General features: G+C 55.9%; 10 protein-coding genes across 10 annotated transcripts; 6 read left to right on the top strand and 4 right to left on the bottom strand.

Annotated features, from left to right (window-relative positions):
* Positions 1-1,882: 1,882 nt before the first annotated feature.
* On the bottom strand, positions 1,883-3,245 carry BDW47DRAFT_121479 (putative inositol 5-phosphatase; the record flags this gene model as incomplete). The annotated part of the gene is made up of 4 exons (XM_024815638.1): positions 1,883-1,984; positions 2,046-2,216; positions 2,279-2,304; positions 2,336-3,245. The coding sequence occupies 4 exons, from the start codon at positions 3,243-3,245 to the stop codon at positions 1,883-1,885; spliced, it is 1,209 nt and encodes a 402-aa protein (XP_024667152.1).
* Positions 3,246-3,471: 226 nt separating this feature from the next.
* On the bottom strand, positions 3,472-5,485 carry BDW47DRAFT_121478 (putative pyruvate carboxylase; the record flags this gene model as incomplete). Its single annotated transcript, XM_024815637.1, has 2 exons — positions 3,472-5,389; positions 5,445-5,485. 2 exons carry the CDS (start codon positions 5,483-5,485, stop codon positions 3,472-3,474), a joined length of 1,959 nt encoding a protein of 652 aa, XP_024667151.1.
* A 240-nt stretch (positions 5,486-5,725) lies between these two features.
* On the top strand, positions 5,726-7,503 carry BDW47DRAFT_130730 (acyl-CoA carboxylase subunit beta; the record flags this gene model as incomplete). The annotated part of the gene is made up of 3 exons (XM_024817157.1): positions 5,726-6,331; positions 6,384-6,966; positions 7,025-7,503. 3 exons carry the CDS (start codon positions 5,726-5,728, stop codon positions 7,501-7,503), a joined length of 1,668 nt encoding a protein of 555 aa, XP_024667150.1.
* Positions 7,504-7,573: 70 nt separating this feature from the next.
* On the top strand, positions 7,574-8,539 carry BDW47DRAFT_130728 (uncharacterized protein; the record flags this gene model as incomplete). Its single annotated transcript, XM_024817156.1, has 2 exons — positions 7,574-7,853; positions 7,926-8,539. The coding sequence occupies exons 1-2, from the start codon at positions 7,766-7,768 to the stop codon at positions 8,537-8,539; spliced, it is 702 nt and encodes a 233-aa protein (XP_024667149.1). The 5' UTR covers positions 7,574-7,765.
* Positions 8,540-8,641: 102 nt separating this feature from the next.
* BDW47DRAFT_114556 (cytochrome P450) lies at positions 8,642-10,458 on the bottom strand. Its single transcript, XM_024814679.1, has 4 exons — positions 10,077-10,458; positions 9,808-10,008; positions 8,947-9,704; positions 8,642-8,897 (listed from the first exon to the last, which is right to left on the bottom strand). The coding sequence occupies exons 1-4, from the start codon at positions 10,438-10,440 to the stop codon at positions 8,691-8,693; spliced, it is 1,530 nt and encodes a 509-aa protein (XP_024667148.1). The 5' UTR covers positions 10,441-10,458; the 3' UTR covers positions 8,642-8,690.
* A 105-nt stretch (positions 10,459-10,563) lies between these two features.
* BDW47DRAFT_114554 (uncharacterized protein) lies at positions 10,564-11,525 on the bottom strand. Its single transcript, XM_024814678.1, has 2 exons — positions 11,392-11,525; positions 10,564-11,287 (listed from the first exon to the last, which is right to left on the bottom strand). The coding sequence occupies exons 1-2, from the start codon at positions 11,449-11,451 to the stop codon at positions 10,781-10,783; spliced, it is 567 nt and encodes a 188-aa protein (XP_024667147.1). The 5' UTR covers positions 11,452-11,525; the 3' UTR covers positions 10,564-10,780.
* Positions 11,526-11,771: 246 nt separating this feature from the next.
* Positions 11,772-13,312, top strand: BDW47DRAFT_114553 (SDR family oxidoreductase). The gene is made up of 6 exons (XM_024814677.1): positions 11,772-11,933; positions 11,994-12,252; positions 12,303-12,466; positions 12,528-12,727; positions 12,781-12,931; positions 12,987-13,312. Exons 1-6 carry the CDS (start codon positions 11,879-11,881, stop codon positions 13,106-13,108), a joined length of 951 nt encoding a protein of 316 aa, XP_024667146.1. The 5' UTR covers positions 11,772-11,878; the 3' UTR covers positions 13,109-13,312.
* Positions 13,313-13,719: 407 nt separating this feature from the next.
* BDW47DRAFT_130727 (uncharacterized protein) lies at positions 13,720-15,645 on the top strand (the record flags this gene model as incomplete). Its single annotated transcript, XM_024817155.1, has 1 exon — positions 13,720-15,645. The coding sequence occupies one exon, from the start codon at positions 13,720-13,722 to the stop codon at positions 15,643-15,645; it is 1,926 nt and encodes a 641-aa protein (XP_024667145.1).
* A 923-nt stretch (positions 15,646-16,568) lies between these two features.
* Positions 16,569-17,713, top strand: BDW47DRAFT_121471 (uncharacterized protein; the record flags this gene model as incomplete). The annotated part of the gene is made up of 2 exons (XM_024815636.1): positions 16,569-16,805; positions 16,868-17,713. The coding sequence occupies 2 exons, from the start codon at positions 16,569-16,571 to the stop codon at positions 17,711-17,713; spliced, it is 1,083 nt and encodes a 360-aa protein (XP_024667144.1).
* A 200-nt stretch (positions 17,714-17,913) lies between these two features.
* Positions 17,914-19,417, top strand: BDW47DRAFT_130202 (uncharacterized protein; the record flags this gene model as incomplete). Its single annotated transcript, XM_024817068.1, has 2 exons — positions 17,914-17,925; positions 18,782-19,417. 2 exons carry the CDS (start codon positions 17,914-17,916, stop codon positions 19,415-19,417), a joined length of 648 nt encoding a protein of 215 aa, XP_024667143.1.
* Between the last annotated feature and the right edge of the window lie 453 nt (positions 19,418-19,870).

Below are 19,870 nucleotides of genomic sequence, written 5' to 3'. Positions count from 1 at the left end.
CGTTATACCCTTGTTCATATCTGTTTTTTTTTTTTTTTTTTTGTTTTGTTTTGTTTCCACTTCCGACGCTGTGTTTCTTTGTCCGGGCCAGAGTGGGCGATTTCCTTCGTGAGTCAGATGTCAGATCCCAGCCGTCGAGCTGTCAGATTTCGGATCCGGCCTAGACACTTACTTGGCTGGGATGCAGACGCGCCTGCGATCTCCATGCCGATCGTTGGATCGGCCTCTTTCCTGGTCATTTTCATCTCTTATTCTCTACCCCCGGCTGGGTTCTTTTGTAAATGACGATGAAGATTTCCTCCGTCGGAGTTCAGCGTTCTGGCGAAGAGGCTCCGCATCGACGCGTTTAGTGCGCACGGTGGAGCGTTCCAACAGAGACATTCAATATAAAAACAAACCCTATTCCTTCTTACCCACCTCTGCTACCGCCTTGTCAGCGCTATATTGCTTTCTGACTTCTGGAACGTCGGCCCCAAGCGCCAGCGCGGAGCACCTCCAGCTCACGTTCCGCTTGTCCCCCGCCGACCGACACGGGAGGGGCCACCGTCGTCATGGTGCATCTGGATAACCTCTGCGCCCGGGCTCATGACTGGCTGGTGCGAACGAACAATGGACGCGGTCACTTGACCGGCGCAAGCAATCATGTGCTCCGGTACTCTTTTGGCGTCCGTTCTTGGCATGGTTACAGTTCTCCGAAGTAGTAGTGGTTGAAGTAGCATAAAACTCGTGATAAGGATCATTATGTGGAGGCTGCTCCATGCCGCTCTTCCCGCCCTCCAGCCTCCCGTTTGGGCTATGTTGGAGGGTGTCGCGTTGTCCGGGCGTCTTTCGGTCTACATCGCCCCAATGTCCAAATGCCGCGACATCGATTGATTGGGAGAGCTACCTAGAACCCTGTCGAGTGTCGGCAGTAGAGTGCTTCATCTCCCGGCCGCCTACCCTCACCACATGAGGAGTCCTTGGTGTGTCGCATGTGAAGCCTTAGACCTCGACCAGACGACGATGGCGAGATGGGGCCCTTAGAAATATGTTTCACGAACCGACCAGAGCGGGGCCTCTAGTGGTAAGGGCAGCTTTCGTTGTTTTGCTATTCTTTTCGCCTCTTTTCCTTCGCCCTTTGCATTTTATTTTTCTGTCTTGCCCCTCTTGGCATGTCCCCCGATTCCGGTGATTATAGGGCCTTTGATCATACGGTATTGACCACCCGGTGATCCAGGTTGAGTGGAAAAATGTTCCCGCCCTTGTGGTGTCTCTTAGAAGAGACAAAAGGAACAATCCATGAGCAGAAAGGAAAATAGAAGCCAGATCGACTAGATTAAAGGGCCCCGCAACCGTCCGGGTTTAGCAAGGCGCAGTGGAAACCCGTCGTGATTGTTGGCCCTGCCTGGGCTGAGCATTTGGGATAGGCGACCAGGAATGTTGTAAGCAAGGTCATACAATCCGCAGCTGCATCGCCGCCGTCCATTGACCGAATCAACGGGATTCTCCCCAACGCCAGACGAGGCGTGTTGACTGGTAAAAATCCACAAATAAAGGACAAAGAACGTAAGCATGGTAGGCGACGAAGCGGCTTCACCTCTAGAGTTTGGTTGTCGGTCTTTTTCTTTTTCTTTTTTTTGCTCCCTTCTTACAACAACCACCTGACGGTTCTATTTTTGTCCTTTAGATGGAATATGACTGTTGTGTTGGGTCCCGAGAGCCGGACGCTCATAATACTACCCATCACAGCCTCCTTGACGGCTTTCCTTAGACTAGATGTCGCCCAACCTATATGAGACGGTGGGAAACACGAGTACGAAGTATTGGGTTATCAAACCGCCATCCCAAGGGTGTTGCAGTCGCAGTCCATGGCTCTCGCTGAGTCGCCGATCAGACGGGATCGCTATGGGACGGCCGTTTCCATCCGAGATCGGATCCTCTGCAGGGCCTCGCTAAGCGTTCCACAGCGATCGAAGCACGAACCATGCACCCAGCAGCCCAACGGCTGAAGCCATCAGCAACACATTCCCCTCCCATGTCAATCCCAAATACGCCAAGCATCCCACCACGATCTCCCTCTGGCGCGCCATGTCCCGTTTACGCTGCCAGTCCGGGTCAATTGGGAACGGGGCGGACACATGTGTCGCATCGACCGGTCGGCTCGCCACGATTGGCACGGCTACCGACAGCGCGACAGCGCGATGATCAGAGGTTGGAAACAGCGGTAAAGAATCGTACTGCAGCGGTTTCACTCGTGCATCCTCACCCATGCCCGGCGGAGTGTCCAGATAGAGCACACGGTCGCACCAGCTGGGCCAACGGGTGCTTGTCCACGACCACTCCGAGGGGCCTTCACCCTGTGCCGCAGCCTTCTGCGCCGCCAAGGTATACTTGTAGGTTGGCGGGAAGCCAATGGGTGCCTCCGTCAGGCCATGAAAACTCCGCGACTGTCGCATCTCGCGGGTGAGTTGGTCGTCTGTCAGGAGCTGCGAGTAATGACGGGGGTCGGCGGGATCCGCATTCAGGCGTGGGAAACGGGCAAGGTCTTCTTGCCCGGGTGACACGTTCGATGTGCGGTAATTCAGATCGCCGGCAATGAAAAGATAGCTATTGGAGAAGAAGATACCTCGGCGGTCGTCACCGCCATTCGACGTCGACCCGTGTAGCAAGCCCGAGGTTTCTGGGTCATCTGGCTCGAGACTCCCTCGAGCGGTGGCAACAGGCCTTTCAAAGACCAGTCGCTCGACTACGCTGCGCCAGTCATGGTTTCGCTGCTCAACCGCAGATTCCATCGGAGCCAGGTGGGCGGCCACAAAGGTCAAATCTATACTCCCGTCGGGGGTTTCTTCGGTAGCATAAGCCAGCCGCGCCCCCACTGCACCCTTGTTGCCCATCTCCTGAAACCCAAAGCCGATGCGGGCGGTATCGACCGATGATACCCGTTCTGCAACGTCCGACCTGGCAAAGACCATTAGGCCCGTCATGCCACTGTTGTCAGTAACTAAATTGACATAATCAATGTCCCACCGCTGGGCGACCGCCTGATTGACCACGTCCTTCAGGGAAGAAAAGTAGGGGTCGAGATACGACCCTCCCAGAAACGCATACGCAATAGGAGCAAGCTCCTGAACGGACAAGACGATCAGATCGGGCGGGGACGGATCATTGCGGGGTCGAGCGTCAAAGAAATGGTTCGCAAAGCGATTGACGTCGACTAGATTGCGAGCACAATTGAAGGTGAGAATATAGAGTGAAAGTGGATTCATGATGAATGATTCAACCAGCTAGATCTATGAGATGTAGAACCTTGCATGAGGGATGCGGCAAGTGCATAGATGGATTGACGAAGATGAAGATGAAGATGAACAAGTAAAGTAGAGAAGAGGACGATGACGATGCGGTGAGACCATGTGACTGGCTCTTATCGATAAGGTGCCCTGCTGCCTTGCTGCCTGAGGTGTTCATCTCGATCTACTCTACGGTTGACGACATCTACAACTTCCCTCGTAGTTCCTCTTCCAACTCGACCAACAGCATACCTTCGGCGACATCTTCCTCTTCGTCCTCCATTTCATATACCCATTGAGCTCGTCCGGCCCGTGGACTGCGGACCTCCACCTCCATCTTCATCTGTTTGATGAATGCCACCACTTGGTTCTCTGCAATCACGTCTCCGGGTCCCACCATCACCTCAGTCAACTTCCCAGAAAGTGGGAGTACGATATGTCGGGGATTCCGGGTGTCTCCACGGCGGTGGGAGGAGGACACCAATGCCGATGCGGCAGTTTGCGTCGTGGCCAAGTGCATGCGGTAGGAGGAAGAAGATGACGGGGTCGTATATTCAATCTCTGCCGACAGGGAGGAGGGGAAGTCGTTTTGCAAGACTCGTGTGAGTTGGAGATGATGATGTTGTGGTGTTTGCGGTGAGCCATTCAAAGTCAAAGGCTCCAGCTTGACCGACCACGCATCACCACGACGGAAGAGAAGGTTGGATGTAGGCACACTGGGGACGGTAGAGGGACGCGTGGAGGGGCCAGACGTCTTGTCACGGATGGACTGGGAGATAGTCTCGCCGTGATGGACGGCGCCATCGAGGTTTTTTTCCAGCCATTGTGTGTCAAGACGTCCCATCATGAAATCTTCATGATGGGCGATCCCCCGCAGCAGATCGAGGTTGGTTTGCACGCCAGACACCCTCGTATCCGCTAGCACTCGGCGGGCTTTCAAGACGGCTGTCTCCCAGCTGGATGCGGTGACAATGATCTTTGCCAGGAGGTTGTCAAATTGGGCGCCAACCACCACGGGGCTGGCGCCCGTCATGTCTACGTGGGTGTCAACGCGGACCCCGTGGCCGCTCGGCACGCTAAAGTCGGTGATTTTTCCCATACTGAGGGAGAAGCCCTTGCGTGGATCCTCCGCGCATAACCTCAGCTGAATAGAATGCACGTTGGCCGGAGATTGTGCATTCGTACCCAAACCAATCTGGGCGAGGGAGCGGCCTTGGGACAGCTGTAGTTGTGTCTGGACGAGGTCTCTCCCGGTGATCGCTTCTGTGATGGTGTGCTCTACCTGGAGACGAGGATTGATCTCTAGAAAGTAGAATTCCCCCAACTGTTCGTTGACTAGAAACTCGACCGTTCCTAGGTATCGATATCGCGTGGCGCGGGCCATGCGCAGTGCAGCGTCAACCACCCTCTGCACCAGGTTTCGGTCACGCACGAGCGACGGGGCGATCTCAACCACTTTCTGGAACCGTCGCTGGATGCTACAGTCCCGTTCCCATAAGTGGCATACATCTTTCCCATCACCGACCACCTGTACCTCCAAGTGGCGAAACCCGTCCACCGCCGCTTTTTCGAGGAACACTGTCTGCGAGGGCGACTCGTTTGTGGCTCCGCGGATTGCCCCCTCCAACTCATCGTCCCGCCGGACCAGTCGAATACCGCGGCCCCCACCACCATCAACGGCCTTGATCATGACGGGATAGCCAACTTGGTCCGCAAAGCCTCGGATTTCAGCTACATCACCAGTGGGGTGAGGCATGGCTGGGAGAACTGGTACATCGCACTGCATGGCCAGCTGTTTGGCTTGGAGCTTGTCACCCGTGCGGGCCAACGTCTCCGCTCCAGGGCCGATGACGGCGACCCCAACATCCTGCATGCGACTGGCAAAGTCGGCGCTTTCACTTAAGAAACCGTATCCGGGATGGACGGTATTGATCCCATGCTTTTGGGCCAATTCGACCAGCAATTCAACATCTAAATATGCCGCAGGAGAGGGAACTCGCAGGGCATGTTGAGGCCGACCAAGATCACAGTGCGACCGATCTTCGTCGGTATAGATGGCAAATGTTTCGATGGCAGGCCAGACCTCGCGAGCGGCTTGGATGATTCGAACGGCGATCTCGCCTCTATTGTTCACGGTCAGCGCGGAGTTCAAGAGGGGGTTAGCGAGATCCTACATACCTATTGGCGACCAGTAGTCGCTGTGTCGGTTGCGCTGACATCTTCCGGTATTGGTATGTTGAAATCCAGGCTGGTATCCTACATTGTTTATCGGATCATTCTGGCGTGGAGAAGCTGTGCCTGCGACACCCTGTTGGATCACTCTCGGACCTCGGCTCCAGTTTTCTACCCCACACGGGTTTCATCCCCCCATCTAATCAAGACCACTCACCTACAACAACATGCAGATGCGCTACACTTAAGCTTGTGTTAGGAGGGGACAAGTACAGCACAGAGCTACAATGCCCGACAATAAAGCCACCAAAAGACTGAAACAGGTCTCTTCACATCTGGCCCCCAAGCTCCCCGCGGATTACAGTGATGTCCGCGACCAGATAAACACTCTCCGCGACATCGCCGCCACTCCAGACCCCAGTCGGCGCGGGTATGTGCGACAAAAGCAGGCGGGGAAGATGTGGGTACGCGAGCGACTGGAGCAGCTTCTCGACCGCGACACATTCACCGAAATTGGGTCGGTGTCCGGGACGGTGAAGTGGGAGAAGACGGGTCCCATGCGCGAAAAGCCCGTGTCCTTTGTTCCCAGTAACAATGTTCAGGGTATGGGGCGCTTGCGGGGTCGCAAGGTGCTGCTGACGGCGGACGATTTCTCGCTACGGAGCGGGCATGCCGACGGCTCGACGGCGGGCAAAACCATCTACGTGGAGAAGCTGGCCCTCGCACTCAAGCTGCCAGTGGTCAAGCTGGTAGACGGCAGCTCGGGTGGAGGCAGTGTGACGACAATCGCCAAAGCAGGCTGGAGCTATCTCCCGTACGTGCCGATGTATAAGCAGGTCGTGGAGCAGCTGAACCAGGGAATACCCAATCTCGGCGCGGTCGTGGGCCCTGCCGTAGGAATCCCCCCTCCCAAACTCAAGTTTGCGCCCAGCTAACGAGAGGCAGATTGGCTTGGGGGCTGCCCGCGTTGTCTCGTGCCACTTTTCTGTCATGGCGGCGGATATTGGGGCGCTCTTCAACGCAGGCCCTGAGGTAGTCAAGGGGGCGACGTTTGAGGAGGGACTGGACTTTCAGGACCTGGGCGGACCGATGATTCACTGCACAAACGGGACAATTGACAATATGGCTGCCAACGAAGCCGAGTGTTACGAGCAGCTGCGCACGGTGCTGAGCTACCTGCCGAACCACGGCAAGGAGGCCCCGCCAGTCATTGCGTGTGAAGATCCCCCAGACCGCGAGGACGAATCGTTGCGCAAGATCATCCCCCGCCGGCAAACACGGATGTACAACCCCTGGACGATTATCAAGAGCGTGGTGGACCACGACTCGTGGTTCGAAATTGGAGCACTCTGGGGCCGCACCGCCATCGGGGGCCTGGCGCGGCTGGGCGGCCGTCCAGTTGGCATCATCTCCTTGAACTGCGAGGTCAATGGCGGAGCGCTGGACGCGGCGGGGAGTCAGAAGCTAGCGCGGTTGCTGAAACTCTGCGATGTGATGAACCTGCCAGTGCTGCAATTTATCGACGTCCGTACGTATCCTGTCCCCACCTCAAGAGTATCAAGATATGTGCTGAGCGATTTGTCTAGCCGGCTATGCCATTGGCACCGTCGCTGAGCGAACGGCTACCATGCGCTGGGGCGTCGAACTGGCCAAGGCCTACTTCGCGACGACCACGCCGCTATTCAACGTCATCACGCGCCGGGCGTACGGCGTCGCCGGAGGCATCATGCTCGGTGCGCGCGATCCTGTCATGCAGGTCGCCTGGCCATCCGGACAGTGGGGGTCCCTGCCGCTGGAAGGAGGGATCGAAGTCGCGCATCGACACGAGCTGCGCGAGGCCGAGAAGGTCGGCAACAAGGCGGAGCGGTACCAGGAGCTGGAGGAGGAGTATCGCCGGATGATGAACCCAGTGCGCACGGCGAACGCCTTTGGAGTGGAGGAGATCATCGACCCCAAGGACACGCGGAGTGTATGTTGCGCGTGGGCGCGTCATATGTACGAAGCGCTGATGCCGGAGCGGCTGGCGGATCGCGCGACTGGGAAAATCCGCCCGGTGTTTACTTGACTTGACTCCTGTACCATACACCAGCCTATAGTTTTACGGAGTAATAGCAGACACATACTAGTCGCATAACGGCCGCCATTCCCACCAGTCTCCCCACTCGGACGGTTTCCATTGGTGCCAATAAATGAACCCACGGTCCGTCGGAGATTACGCCCGCTTGGCGAGGCCACAACTCCTGCTGTCAAAAGCTGGACGATTCCTCTGGCCCTGGCCTTGTCCATTTTCTGGTTGAAGATCAGTGGATCTGAATGCTCTTCTAGCCATGTCATTCAACATTGTTAACGGCCAGATCTACACGCCGGGCTTGGCGATCGTGGATGCGCCGCAGCCCAATACTCCTCTAGGAGGGGGTGAGTCTATAATCCACTATATAAACATGGATATCGATATGTGTAGATTGGAATAGCACTGATAACATCTAGACACTCTCCACATCGCCATCGACATCTCGGGAAACGGAAAACTATCTCTGGACAACGACGAAGACGAAGATAAAGACAAAGACACCCACCTCCACAGCCTCACCCTCTTCCTCACCTCCACCGACTTATCTAAGAACTTCACCATCTCAAACGGCACCTCGCCCCACGACCACCACGACCATGCACCCTACGTCGGCCCCGTCCTCGACCTCGAGCCCTCGTCAACAGTCAAACACGTCGACTGGACATGGCCGGCTTGTCTAGTCGGTGAGGGATCGGGCGGCGCTGCCCGAGGAAAATACAATATCTCCATGCATCAGTCGTTCCGATGGCGCGGGGTGGAGCATTACACGGTGTTTGATCTACCTATCTCCGTGTCTAATTCGATTGAGGAGTCTGATGAGAGGGTGGATTGTGCGTCTGTTGAGAATGAGTTGTTGGACGCGGGGGCTTTGGCTGCTAGTAATGATACGCTGGATGAGGTGCCTTGGGTGGGTGAGGTCGGTGCTTCTGGGGAGGAGGCTGATGCTGATGCTGCGGTGGGGTCTGCTAGGGCTGGGGTTTGGGGCTGGGCGTTGGTTGCCATGGTCGGGTACTGGTGCTTGGGGTATTGAGTTGTTGATATTCGTACTGCGTATGTGTGTATAGATGTATAGTGTATAATTCTTGGTCTTAAGAGTAATGTATGATTTTCGTATATTTTGAGGATTATATCGTGTTAGACTGCGGTTCATGATGTGGACATGCATGAGCAAGAATCAGATACTACTCGAGAGACATCTCCGTCTTGTCGTCCGATCTCCCCCGTACTTGGACCTCGAAATCGGTCGGTTTGACGAACCAGAAGTTTTCCGTGGACCATTTATTCGCGCTGGTGGTGCAGTCAAAGTCCCGGACCATTCGTGGGATCAGCTTCGATATTTCCAAGAGAGAGATGTGCTTGCCCAGGCAAGTTCGAGAACCCAGACCGAACTGTGTCCTTGTCAGCTACTGGCGTCCCTAGAGTCCAGTGGAAACCTACCGGCATATACATATCGTTCATCAATCGCAGTCGCTCTGGGTCTTTTTCTGCTTCTAGCCACCTGTCCGGCTGAAAGGTCCTGGCCTCGGGAAAGACTTCCTCGTTGTAATGGGCTACCCACGTGTTGATCCCGACGACTGCCCCTTCGGGGAAGCGATATCCGCTGATCTCCTCGCCCCCCGCCGGTACGACTCGCCATAGCGGCAGACCTGTGGCGCTGTGCATGCGCAGGGCCTCTTTGATGACGGCCTGCAGGTACGGCATCTCCTGGCTTTCTTTGAAAGTGACACGGGGACTGCAGCGGCCCTGCGCGGTGAACGAGTCAATCTCGCCCCGCAGCTTCTCGAGCACCTCTGGGTTATGCAAGAGGTAGTACATGTTGGACGAGAGGCTGATGGCGGTGGTGTCGGAGCCAGCGACGACGTTGGACAGTGCCATCATGTATAGATGGTAGTCTGTCACTTTCTCAGGATCTTTATCCCGTGCCAGCATCATCTTCTCTACGAAGTCTTGGGTTTTCGGCGCTCTACCCTCCGCCTCATCCTGTTTAGGGGAAGGTGGAGCGTGGGCTCTGATCTTGTCCTGTACGAACTGCATGATATATGCTCGTCCCGCAGCCCCAGACGACTTGAACCAACTCAAAATCCCAAACAGCCGCGGATGCCATTCGGGGTAAATCCCGACCAGGGTACTGTATGTCATGAGGCCTTGCAGAGCAGCAATGGTGCCTTGGACATCGTGACCTTGGTCTAGGAAGCCTTTCAGACGCAATGGCATTGGCATTAGCAAAGGGATACGCCGACGGTCTTAAGAAAAGGACAGAACGAAATAAGACCAACAAAGATGAAATGAGATACACACCAAACCGTTGCCCAAAGGTGATCTCCCCGATGACATCAAACGCATAACACTGGAACCAGTGGCCCAGATTCAGAGCGCGTCCAGGTTGGGCATGCTCCTGCAGCCGCTGGGCAAAGATGTCGGCGCAGTTGTCCACGAATGCCTCGTAATGCACCAGAGAGCTCATGGAGTAGAGGCTCGCGAAGCGTTTCCTTGTTTCTCCTTCCCCGCGTATCAGTCATCTTGACACATCCATGGTGGTATCTTCAACCAATAACCATGAGGCGTACCGTGACGTTGTATATCCCTGTCCGGAAATAATGTCCACCGGTTGGGATCGGGATGCTTCCACCCCTCGTACCACGCCGACTTGGCGAAGCGACTTCCCTTCCCATACACGGTTCTAACAGCAGATCTGTCACGGATACTGTAGTGGTCGGGAGCAATTCGCACGACAGGACCATACTTCTCGTGGAGCTGGATATTGTCATGTTCGAAGTGACGTAATCGCACGCGATTGAAATACCAGAGTTTAGTGAACCGGGTGGTGAGAGGCCCAGGGATTAAGAAGAGCGAGCGGTGGTGGAGGGTAATTTTTAAGAGACTGACAAACCAGTAGAGGGGGATGATCAGCAAAAACAGGACGAGGTGCATCTTTGTTGGGGATTGAAGGGCTAGTTGGGGAGAAGTGGAGAGAGAAACAAAGCCAGATGCGGGGAGGCGAATGAACCCCGATATATAGAGGTGGACAGCGCATACTGTAGTAACACGAGTTCGGTATAGTCCTACCGGGCACCCCACCAGTGTAGATACATCCAATAGGAGACATACTAACAGAGAACAACGAACAGTCTTTCCATATCACAATAAATCATTAAGACGTACAATCCCGCTAGAGGAATCCACTTAAGCCCGAGAGGCCCATCACCCCGATAGCATACAACCACCCATCAAGGCCTGATTAGAGACGATCCCAAATCACAAGAAGAACAGATCACTTTCGATCTCCCCACAGGCCCACAATGCCCATGGACAGCGCCAATCCGGCCAACACCGCGCGCCCGCCCTGCAAGCGGCGCTCCGTCTCCAGCGCCCGCTGCACGCTCTCCCCATTCACGTTGTTCTCCTCTGCCTCTACGACCACAAGATCATCCTCCCGCTTCTTCTGCTGGGAATTGGCGCACAGAGACCGACAGCCCATATCCTGCACCAACCCGCAGACCCAGGCCTTGACTCCCACCGCCTGGCCGTGGAACCAGTAATCCAACCCGTAGGAACCCAGGGTGGCGGAGACGGCCATCCAGACCAAGTAGGGGTGTTTGCGGTGCGGTGGGGAGATACAATAGGCAAACAGTAGGCAACCGTTCGCTATATTGGTCAGGCGTAGGCCATGCTTGCGATTGAGGCGTTTGACCTCGGCAGCGGCGCGCGAGGCCGTCGACGCCGTGGACAGCTGTTGCAAGGCGGGAACGGTGACGGCGGAGGAGGAGTAAGAGAGGCCCTAGATATCAAAGTTACTCAGGTGACATCACGATGATATGATGGTGAGGTTGATATGCATCCTTCACACGTTGGTGGAGCATTGATTAGGGCGCAGAGACATACCGTCAACAGGCCCAGTGATACAGTGCCAACAAATTTACTGACAGTGATGGGGCAGGCCATCTTGACGCGAAGAAAAAAAATCAAACAATCCAGCTACAGACTGCGGAAGATCGATACCTTTCAGACTGAAGAAGAAATGAGAAGGCGAGATCGATTGATCGAGTTGATCATTGAGGATCATTGAGTTCTCGAAAGCGAGTGACGTCGCTCCCGCGCAGCCAATCAGAGGAGAGTGAGTCAGCCATTGCTGACTCAGCGCGGTCTAACCCAAACAGGCTAGTCCGGCATAAATGAACATAAGGGACTAATGTTGAGTCAACATCCGAGGTTGATTATTATTCGCTCCGACCGCGGTTTCTCCGATCAACTCATTATACTTCTCCAGACCCCAGTCTTGATCTCCAGTTCTCCATCGTCTACTTCTATCCCCGCACTGTTTGACGTTGAAGGTTGTTTGTTGATTGCATTCCACGGAAATCTCGTTATAATGTCTCTTCCTTCAGTAGACTACGTCAGTGATACCTGGAAGCATGGCTTGTTCGGTAATGATTGCCCCCCCCATGTCAGATGGCGTTCGGGATGACTTGGCTAACATCCGACAGCCAACAAGGTCGTCTTCTGTACCGGTGGCGCAGGTACCATCTGCAGCGCCCAGGTACGCGCCATGGTCTATTTGGGCGCCAATGCCTGCATTATCGGTCGGAATGTCGACAAGACCGAGTCGGCTGCGCGCGATATCGCCACGGCCCGACCGGGGGCCAAGGTCATCGGCGTTGGGGCCGTAGATGTGCGCCAGATCAAGAGTATCCAGGATGCCGTCGATCGCTGCGTCAAGGAATTGGGCGCCATCGACTTCGTAATGTGCGTATCCAGGGGAAGTGTCGTTTGTGTTGATCGCTGACTTACGGTAGCGCTGGTGCGGCCGGGAATTTCTTGGCCTCCATCAACCAGCTCTCGGTCAATGCGTTCAAGTCTGTCATGGACATTGACGTTTTGGGTTCCTACAACACGCTCAAGGCCACTCTGCCCCATCTGGTCGAATCGGCCAACAAGCACAAGGTGGACCCGGAGACCTGTACGTGGACTCCGCGCGCGGAACGTCCCATGAGTGAATCCCCATGCTGATGAGAGTCTAGTGAGACCCTCCCCTCTGGGTTCGGGCGGTCGCATCATCTTCGTCAGTGCGACCCTCCACTACCGCGGTACGCCCTTCCAGTCGCACGTCTCCGTAGCAAAGGCTGGTGTCGATGCCCTGTCCAACAGTGCCGCCATTGAATTTGGTCCCCTGGGAGTGACCTCCAATATCATTGCCCCGGGGCCGATCGCGTCGACAGAGGTGAGTTGTCTGACCCGTAGTGATTCATCCTATCCTCGCTGACCAATCGTTAGGGTCTGGATCGCCTGATCCCCTCCGATGTCATGGCGGCGTACACCAAATCGCAGCCGCTGGGTCGGTTCGGCTCCGTGCGAGACATCGCCGATGCCACCGTGTACCTATTTTCCAACACGGGCAGCTACGTCACGGGCCAGACGCTCGTCGGTAAGTGTCTTCCCGCGGTTTTCTGAGTGTTGGTTCCTGTTCTAACTACGTGCAGTGGACGGCGCAAACTGGCGCATGTCGTCCGGTGGCACGACCGGGTCTATGAGTTATCCCGATTTCCTGCTGACAGGCGATGCCGTGCCGAACGTCAAGGGGCAGAAGAAGTCGAAGCTTTGATTGATTCTTTTCTTGCCTTTTCCTGCGGTGGTTTTGTGCCTTGGCGGTCGTTCTTTTCATTTCGTTTGATAGATAGCCTGCCGGAGACTCGTTGACCGGTCGATGGTGTCATAATAATGCATTCGAAGATTTGATTCGCTACAAATATTGATTGATTCACGGAGGCTTATGCTGGCCTTGACAGTGACGACGGGGAGACAAAGACCGCACCACCTATGACCGTTCATTGAAGCATTGTTCCCTTATTCCCCCTCCGTCTGATTGCTCCGGACGGGTTGGTCCACCCAAGAAGGACTCCAGATGGGGCAAACAAAGAATGGACGATTGGGTCTCAAGGATCAAGAGGAGTTTCCTCGGTCGTGGAGAACATTGTCTCGGTCCCCTCCAACGTGGCCATTGTCAACAAGGCCTTTGTGTGGCCGCAAGAACAAAGACCATCAAAGACGATCAACATATAAAGTCGACCATCTCCCGGAGAGCTCTCAGTGCGGTGTACATTTTTATATAGAGTCCACTCGACGTTAAACAATTACAGCGTGTCGATTGCGAGTATATCCGACTATCCGACCATTAACCACGACTTCGACTTACACCACACCCGCCACCGCAAAATGGCACCCAAAGTTAAGGGAGACGAGGTTTTAGATAACCTCAGCAAGCTTCAATTCTCGGATTCAGTCAAAGAGCTCATCCAAATAGCCCGCCAAAATTACGCCGACGAACTGAAAGCCGCCAACGATGCCGTGTCCGACTACATGCGCAAAAGCAGTCGGACAGAGCGGAAATCTGAGAAACAAGAGAGTGAATTACTGATTCTACAGCAGCGTCTGGCCGATGCGGAGGAGGCGATCAAGACACATGAAGATTCCCAGGCCGAGGCCGCGGACAAGCGCGAGGCGGAGCGTTTGAAGTCGGAGCTGCGCCGGGTCCATGGCTTGGTTCATAACAAGGAATCCGATCTCCACGCCGCCGAGGACCGTGTGGCGGAGATGCGCGAGTACAGCGAGAAGCAGGAGGGTCTCATCGCGACCTTGCGCGAGCGCGCCGCGGTGAGTAAGAGCGATGCGAAGAACAAAGAAAAGATCATCACGAAGTTGGAGGAAGAGATGGGTAACCTAAAGCGCGAGCTCGAAACCCTGGAGAAGAGGAAAGTGGTGCTGCAGAAGAAGCGGTTGGACAGCTCCGTCGGTGCGAAAGCGGAGGAAGAGCCCACGGATGAGGTGACGGAGCTGCTGAGAGTGCTAGAGGACCGGCACGTCGTGCTCCAGCAACAGGTGCGAGGCCTCTTCACGCTTCTTGAAGGTGAGTACGCCATGCGCCGGGTGTACGAGCGGCTCGCCAAGTTCGCCGTCAAGCCCCGGTTGGCCATCTGTGCGGCTCCATCGGGCACCAACTCCAGCACCCCGGGACGGACGCCGGTCATTGCTCAGGGCAGCCTGGAGCAGGAACTCTTGGAGGGCACCGGCGATGAGAGCTTCGATTATGGCGAGGCGGAACCCATGGATGTCACTCGCTTCGGCGAGCCCCTATCCCCCTACCCGCCTCCACCCCCCGAGGAGCTCAGGAAACCCCGCGTGGACTCCGAGAAGCGGCCACTACGCAAGGCAGGTGGCTACCGCACCAAGACGACCAAACGGTTCAGCCCGGGAGAGAAAAAACGGAAGCGAGGGGCGGACAAGAACCCGCTGGAGGAGATGGAGGATATTCAAAGTAAATTGGCCGTTCTGACGCTCGCCCACCCGCCGTCGTCCCGGTCCCTGCAGAACTGGGTCCAGAACGAGCGCGGGGTCTGCCAGGTCGGGGCGCGGAAACGACGCCACCTGAACCCGCTCCCTAGACGGCCCGGGGACGGTTATGCGTACAGTATGCAGAATCTTAACGACTTCCTGACGCATGTCCACAACATCCGCGCCAAAAAGGAGCCGGTGCCCCCCACTCCCGGCCTGCCCCGTCGCCGGGCGGGGCCAGTACCCCCGGGGCCCCCGCCCACGCCCGCAGCCCCGGGTCTGGACCGCGAGGCGGTGATCCAGCACGACCTTGCGCCCGAGGTGCGTAAGAAGGCTATCATCAAGGCCCCGCTTTATTTGAATCTCCCTCCCCCGCCGCCTCCCCAATGGAAAGCCCAGCCCTTCAGCGCGTCACGGAAATTTCAAGTGACCCACCAGGAATGGTGCATGGCATGCGCCTCCCAGCTCGAGCACGAGCTGGATGCCCTACAGTGGAGCCCGCACGACACCGTGATGGAGTACGAGCCGGAGATGTCGCTTGGGCGGCGGCCCCCGATGCCCGCGCCCCACCCGTCCAAGCCCCGTCCGACCAAACCCCTGTGGCAGTACCTCGCGCTGGTTCTGCTCCTCGGGTTTGTCCTGTGGCGGACGACCCGGGTGGACACCCATAGCTGGCTGGAAGCCAACGACCTGCCACCTACCCTCATGCAAAGAATCCAGATGCGGCGCGAGTCGCAAAACCAGCTGCTGCGGATTCTGGACTTTGAGATGTCGCAGCGGGCGGCAGCGGATTGGCCCATCATGGGTTAGACTGGTAGTGATGTCAATAAGTGAGTTGTATTATCTCCTCTCCGTTTGTCCCCGTTCTTGTTGTCATGGTTGGTATCTGTTCCCCCAGGCGACTTTTTCATCCAGATCTGTACTACTAATGTTGTTCATTAGATTGTTCCTTTTGGCACTTACTTTGTTTATACTATATATATATATATGTATCTGTGCAGCAAATCCACCCGCTGGATTGCTTACTTGGGTGGAGTATGCTTGCGTGAGACTCAGCTGGCATTTAGTGTGGTTCAACAGACTTTGATATATATACTCTTGGCTAGACTCCGGTCTCTTGGAGGGTTTCACCACTGTCAACACACACTGGACTATCTGTCACAACGATGGTGTCTGAAGATACCCCAAATCACAGTACAAGTAGACTAAAACAGAGTACAAGAGAGTATGATAGAAGAAAAATGACAAGCTGATCATCTGTCAGTTATGCACGGGATAAGCTTATACTGTGCATCCGCAGCGGATCCACCTATAATCTAACCCGATCCGGCTAGTGTATACGCTATTTTTAGTGGCGTCAGATGACTGCGAGCTAGACTCAATAGGGACTAGCCCGGTTACGTCACGGGGATGCCGCTGCAGCTGAGTCAGCGTTATCTGGCCAATGACAGATGTTGCCGCCCGCAGGCATCCATGAAAGGCCTGGGGCGCACCCAAGAAAGCCACCCACTCCATCCATTCTCCATCCATCTCATTCATTCATTCGGTTCCATCTCACATCATCCCCATCGTTCTTTCATCCATCAATCCATCTGTCTTCTCTTCTTCATCCTCCTTTTTACTTCTTCGTCAACTGCTTTTTGTTAAAATCTTGACTTTGACCGTAACGGTTACTCCTTGGACTGGTTCCCCACTCTCTTTTGAACTACATCGGGTTCGTTCCCAATAGCATCATGAATCTACGTTCGTTTCTTCTGGGGGGCACCCTGGCCCTCGCCACCAATGCCCTCTTGATCGTCCCCGAGATGATGGACGACCCCGCGGCCGCCCCGGGCATCTCCGAACTCCAGACATTGGAAGCCCATGCGGCGCAGCAGCAGCAGGTGGAGCTGCATTGCACCGAGTGTCCCTTCCGTGAAGAGGATAGCAGTGCGGTCTACTGGGTGACGGACGGCTCGGAGACCACTTTGGTATGTCGATCCCATGCGATGATACCCAGAATAGACAGGAGCCAATCAACTAACGATCCTAGTCGTTGAACTTCAGCGTCGAAGATGGCGTCCTCCTGGCCAATGGCCATCAGATCTTCCCCCCTTCGTCGCCCAGCCCCTTGGTCGCCGTTCAGCACCGCCTGTCCGATGGCGAGAAGTCGGCCCCCATCCCGCTGGGTTATGCCGTCGAGATGATGCCGGTGCCCTCCGCGCCCGAGGAGGTGATGGATCTGGTCGCGGTTCGCTTCACTGTACTCGACTTGGACGGCCACCCCGTCCCGTTGAACACGGTGGCGATGCACTTGGTGCATACCCCCTCTGGGGATCTCTACATCGCCAAGTCGGAGATTGAGGAGACCACCCCCGACAAGATGTCCTGGCGCCAGTGCCGCGGTCGCCCCAGCTGCCTGCGTAGCCTGCTGTTCAGCCGGATGCGCTCCCTGTTCGCCTCGGCCAAGAGCCGCATGCTCAGCATGGCCCGCAAGCCGGGTTGTGGTGGTCGTCCCACCGCCGCCCACCGCCGTCCCCATGACTTTGCGTTCCCGGAGGCCCTGGAGGCCAACGGTCGCACGGGCCACGACGGACGCCCCCGCATCAAGTACGGCGCCTGGGAGCGCACCTTGTCGCGCGTGGTGCGCTTCATCCTGGTGCCGGCCATCCTCGGGGTTTTGGCCGGGTTGGTGACCAGCGCCCTGGGCATGTTGGTCGGCCAGCTGGTCGTCTCCCTGTGGCGTCGTCACTCGCGCCGCTCCGCGCCCCTCGACACGGAGGAGCAGGGCACCGCCCCGGAGAAGCAGGGTCTGATGACCGAGAGTGCCGAGGAGCAGCCGCCAGCCTACCGGGATGACGAGGGTCTGCCCGAGCATGTGTCGGCGGACAAGCAGTAAGCAATTCTCCACGAAGCTGCGACGGACGGGCGGCTCCACTTGGGGGCTGTGCCGCGGAGGGAGATGAGGGATTCCATTATCAGACGGGGGTTCGTTTCTTTGTCGTGTCTTGTTCATATCTCTTCGGCTGTGTCTGACCTCTTTCGCTCGGGTTCTTCGTCCCGTTCGATTGGTTTCGTATGACTTGCTGTTGCTCCGGGATGTCTCGGAGCGTACGTATGTTAACTATCGTCAATCTATCTTTATCCTATGTCCTCGTTCGAGATGTTGGTATTGTAGTAAACTATCGTATCATAGGGTACCCCTTCATATTGATCCGAGCCGGCCCCATACCTATAGATCAGGGTTGACAGGCCAGTATTGATTACCTTTCCAGCAATTATTATTCAGTCTCATCAAAGACTACGAACTAGTATTACTTATGTTTGGTGGAGTACTCGCCCTCACAAGTTGTCACAAAGAATACCACTCGCCTACAAAAGATATCTAGACACTTTTGAGCTCTGTGGGTACCCCTTTATGCACGATCTTATATTCCGACAGTCAAGTCACACCAGATGATGCCACACTGCCAGACCCTTTCATCTAGTCGACGCTTTCATCTAGTTCACCCATTGACCTAGTTGACCCTCTCACAGGGGATCTGGTCGATCATTTCATCTAGTTGACTCTTTCACTGGTCAAATCTTAACCAGGTCGGTCCCTTCATCTAATCGACGTTTTCATCTAGTCTCTCATCTCATCCTTTGTCTCCGCGTTGTAGTTCACGAGCATCCTTCCCTCCCCGTTGTCGAAACAATCAATCACTGCGACCCCCGCCAGCTCTTACGATTTTAAGACATGTCCGAATCGGTGTCCGTGGTCTTCTTGAAACGTCTAGGGCAAAAGCAATGGCCCCCCCGTTAGCTTTTACGACTCCACCATATTCCCGAATCTTTGTCGTCGGTCTCCTTGAAGCGTCCGGGACAATGGCCATTGATCATCCGTAGCAGGGTTTGTCTGTTACAAGGTTCCCGGCGAGACGAAGAAGAATTCGAACGGCGCAATTCCCGCCCTTGACATGCTCAGATACGAGGCCAACCTTATGGCGTGCTGCGGCGCGAAACCAACATCCCCGTTCCGGACGTCTACGACTTCAGTGGCACCCGCGACAACGAGCTCAACTGCCCTTTCACCCTGATGGAGTATATCTCCTGGATCCCGCTGATGGAGGCCTGGTTCGACGAGGAGGTCTCACCCGCGGAGGCCGAAAAACGCCGGACGCGCGCCCTCGCCGACCTCGTGGCCGCCATCGTCCAGCTCGACCGGTACAGGTTCGACCAGGTTGGCTTGGCGGTCTTCGGTGCCGACGGCCGTATCTCCGGCACCGACATCACCAATAGAATGAAACCGAACGCCACGAACGACAAGATAGCCGAGTCTCTTCCTTTGCTCACGCCCAAGTTGTACGTCGCCTGGCGGTTGCACGAGATGGACATGTCGCCTGACGACCCAGTGCGCGGCGCCGTCAACCTCCTGAAGATGCTGTTGGATTGGATCCCCAACCCCGCAGACAACGGCAAGGGCCCATTCGTGCTGGCCCAGATGAAGATCGGGGCCAATAAGATCCTCGTGGGACCCGACGGCGCCATCCAGGCCATCCTCGGCTGGGAAGCGGCGGAGGTCATCCCGCGCGCCATTGGCAACGACGCATATCCCCCCTGATTGGTGCCTAATGGTTTCTGGTGCGACGAGGTACTGGAGGGCACGCCCGAGTCAGACGACATGTTGGCCTTCTATCGGAAGGTCTATGCGGACCAGATCCGGGCCCATCAACCAAAGGGGGCGCCACCGCCGCAGACGCGCAACTCCATCATCTACCTACTGTTGTTGAATGCGACGTGAGGCCGCGAACCCTACATGCCTGTCCTGGAGGATATCATGCGGTTTATCCACCAGGCCATCCGGGAGGAAGTGCTCCCCCGTCTGCGCGCGACGTCTGAGGCAAAGGCCGCGGGGATCGACCTCGGTATGTTGGAGTTGTCGACCTTGTGTGAGAGATTGAACAACGATGAAACGACGGAGGAGGAAAGGGAGTTGCTGAAGATGGGATACGAGGCACTGCTGAGTGGGGATACTATCATCTAGCTTTTTGTTTTTTTTTTTTTTTTTATTTTT

The sequence above is a fragment of the Aspergillus candidus genome (genome assembly GCF_002847045.1).
Source record: "Aspergillus candidus strain CBS 102.13 unplaced genomic scaffold BDW47scaffold_112, whole genome shotgun sequence".
Taxonomy (NCBI): Eukaryota; Fungi; Ascomycota; class Eurotiomycetes; order Eurotiales; family Aspergillaceae; genus Aspergillus; species Aspergillus candidus.
This window is presented reverse-complemented; position numbering and strand designations above follow the sequence as displayed.

Coding starts and splice junctions, on each gene's coding strand:
- BDW47DRAFT_114556 (XM_024814679.1), bottom strand. CDS start 10,440: ATGCACCTCGTCCTGTTTTTGCTGATCATCCCCCTCTACTGGTTTGTC. Junction 10,009..10,076: donor CAGGGATATACAACGTCACG/GTACGCCTCATG, acceptor TACGCGGGGAAG/GAGAAACAAGGAAACGCTTC. Junction 8,898..8,946: donor TGAACGATATGTATATGCCG/GTAGGTTTCCAC, acceptor ACAAGGACACAG/TTCGGTCTGGGTTCTCGAAC.
- BDW47DRAFT_114554 (XM_024814678.1), bottom strand. CDS start 11,451: ATGGCCTGCCCCATCACTGTCAGTAAATTTGTTGGCACTGTATCACTG. Junction 11,288..11,391: donor TATCACTGGGCCTGTTGACG/GTATGTCTCTGC, acceptor TTTGATATCTAG/GGCCTCTCTTACTCCTCCTC.
- BDW47DRAFT_114553 (XM_024814677.1), top strand. CDS start 11,879: ATGTCTCTTCCTTCAGTAGACTACGTCAGTGATACCTGGAAGCATGGC. Junction 12,253..12,302: donor GGCGCCATCGACTTCGTAAT/GTGCGTATCCAG, acceptor GACTTACGGTAG/CGCTGGTGCGGCCGGGAATT. Junction 12,467..12,527: donor CAAGGTGGACCCGGAGACCT/GTACGTGGACTC, acceptor ATGAGAGTCTAG/TGAGACCCTCCCCTCTGGGT.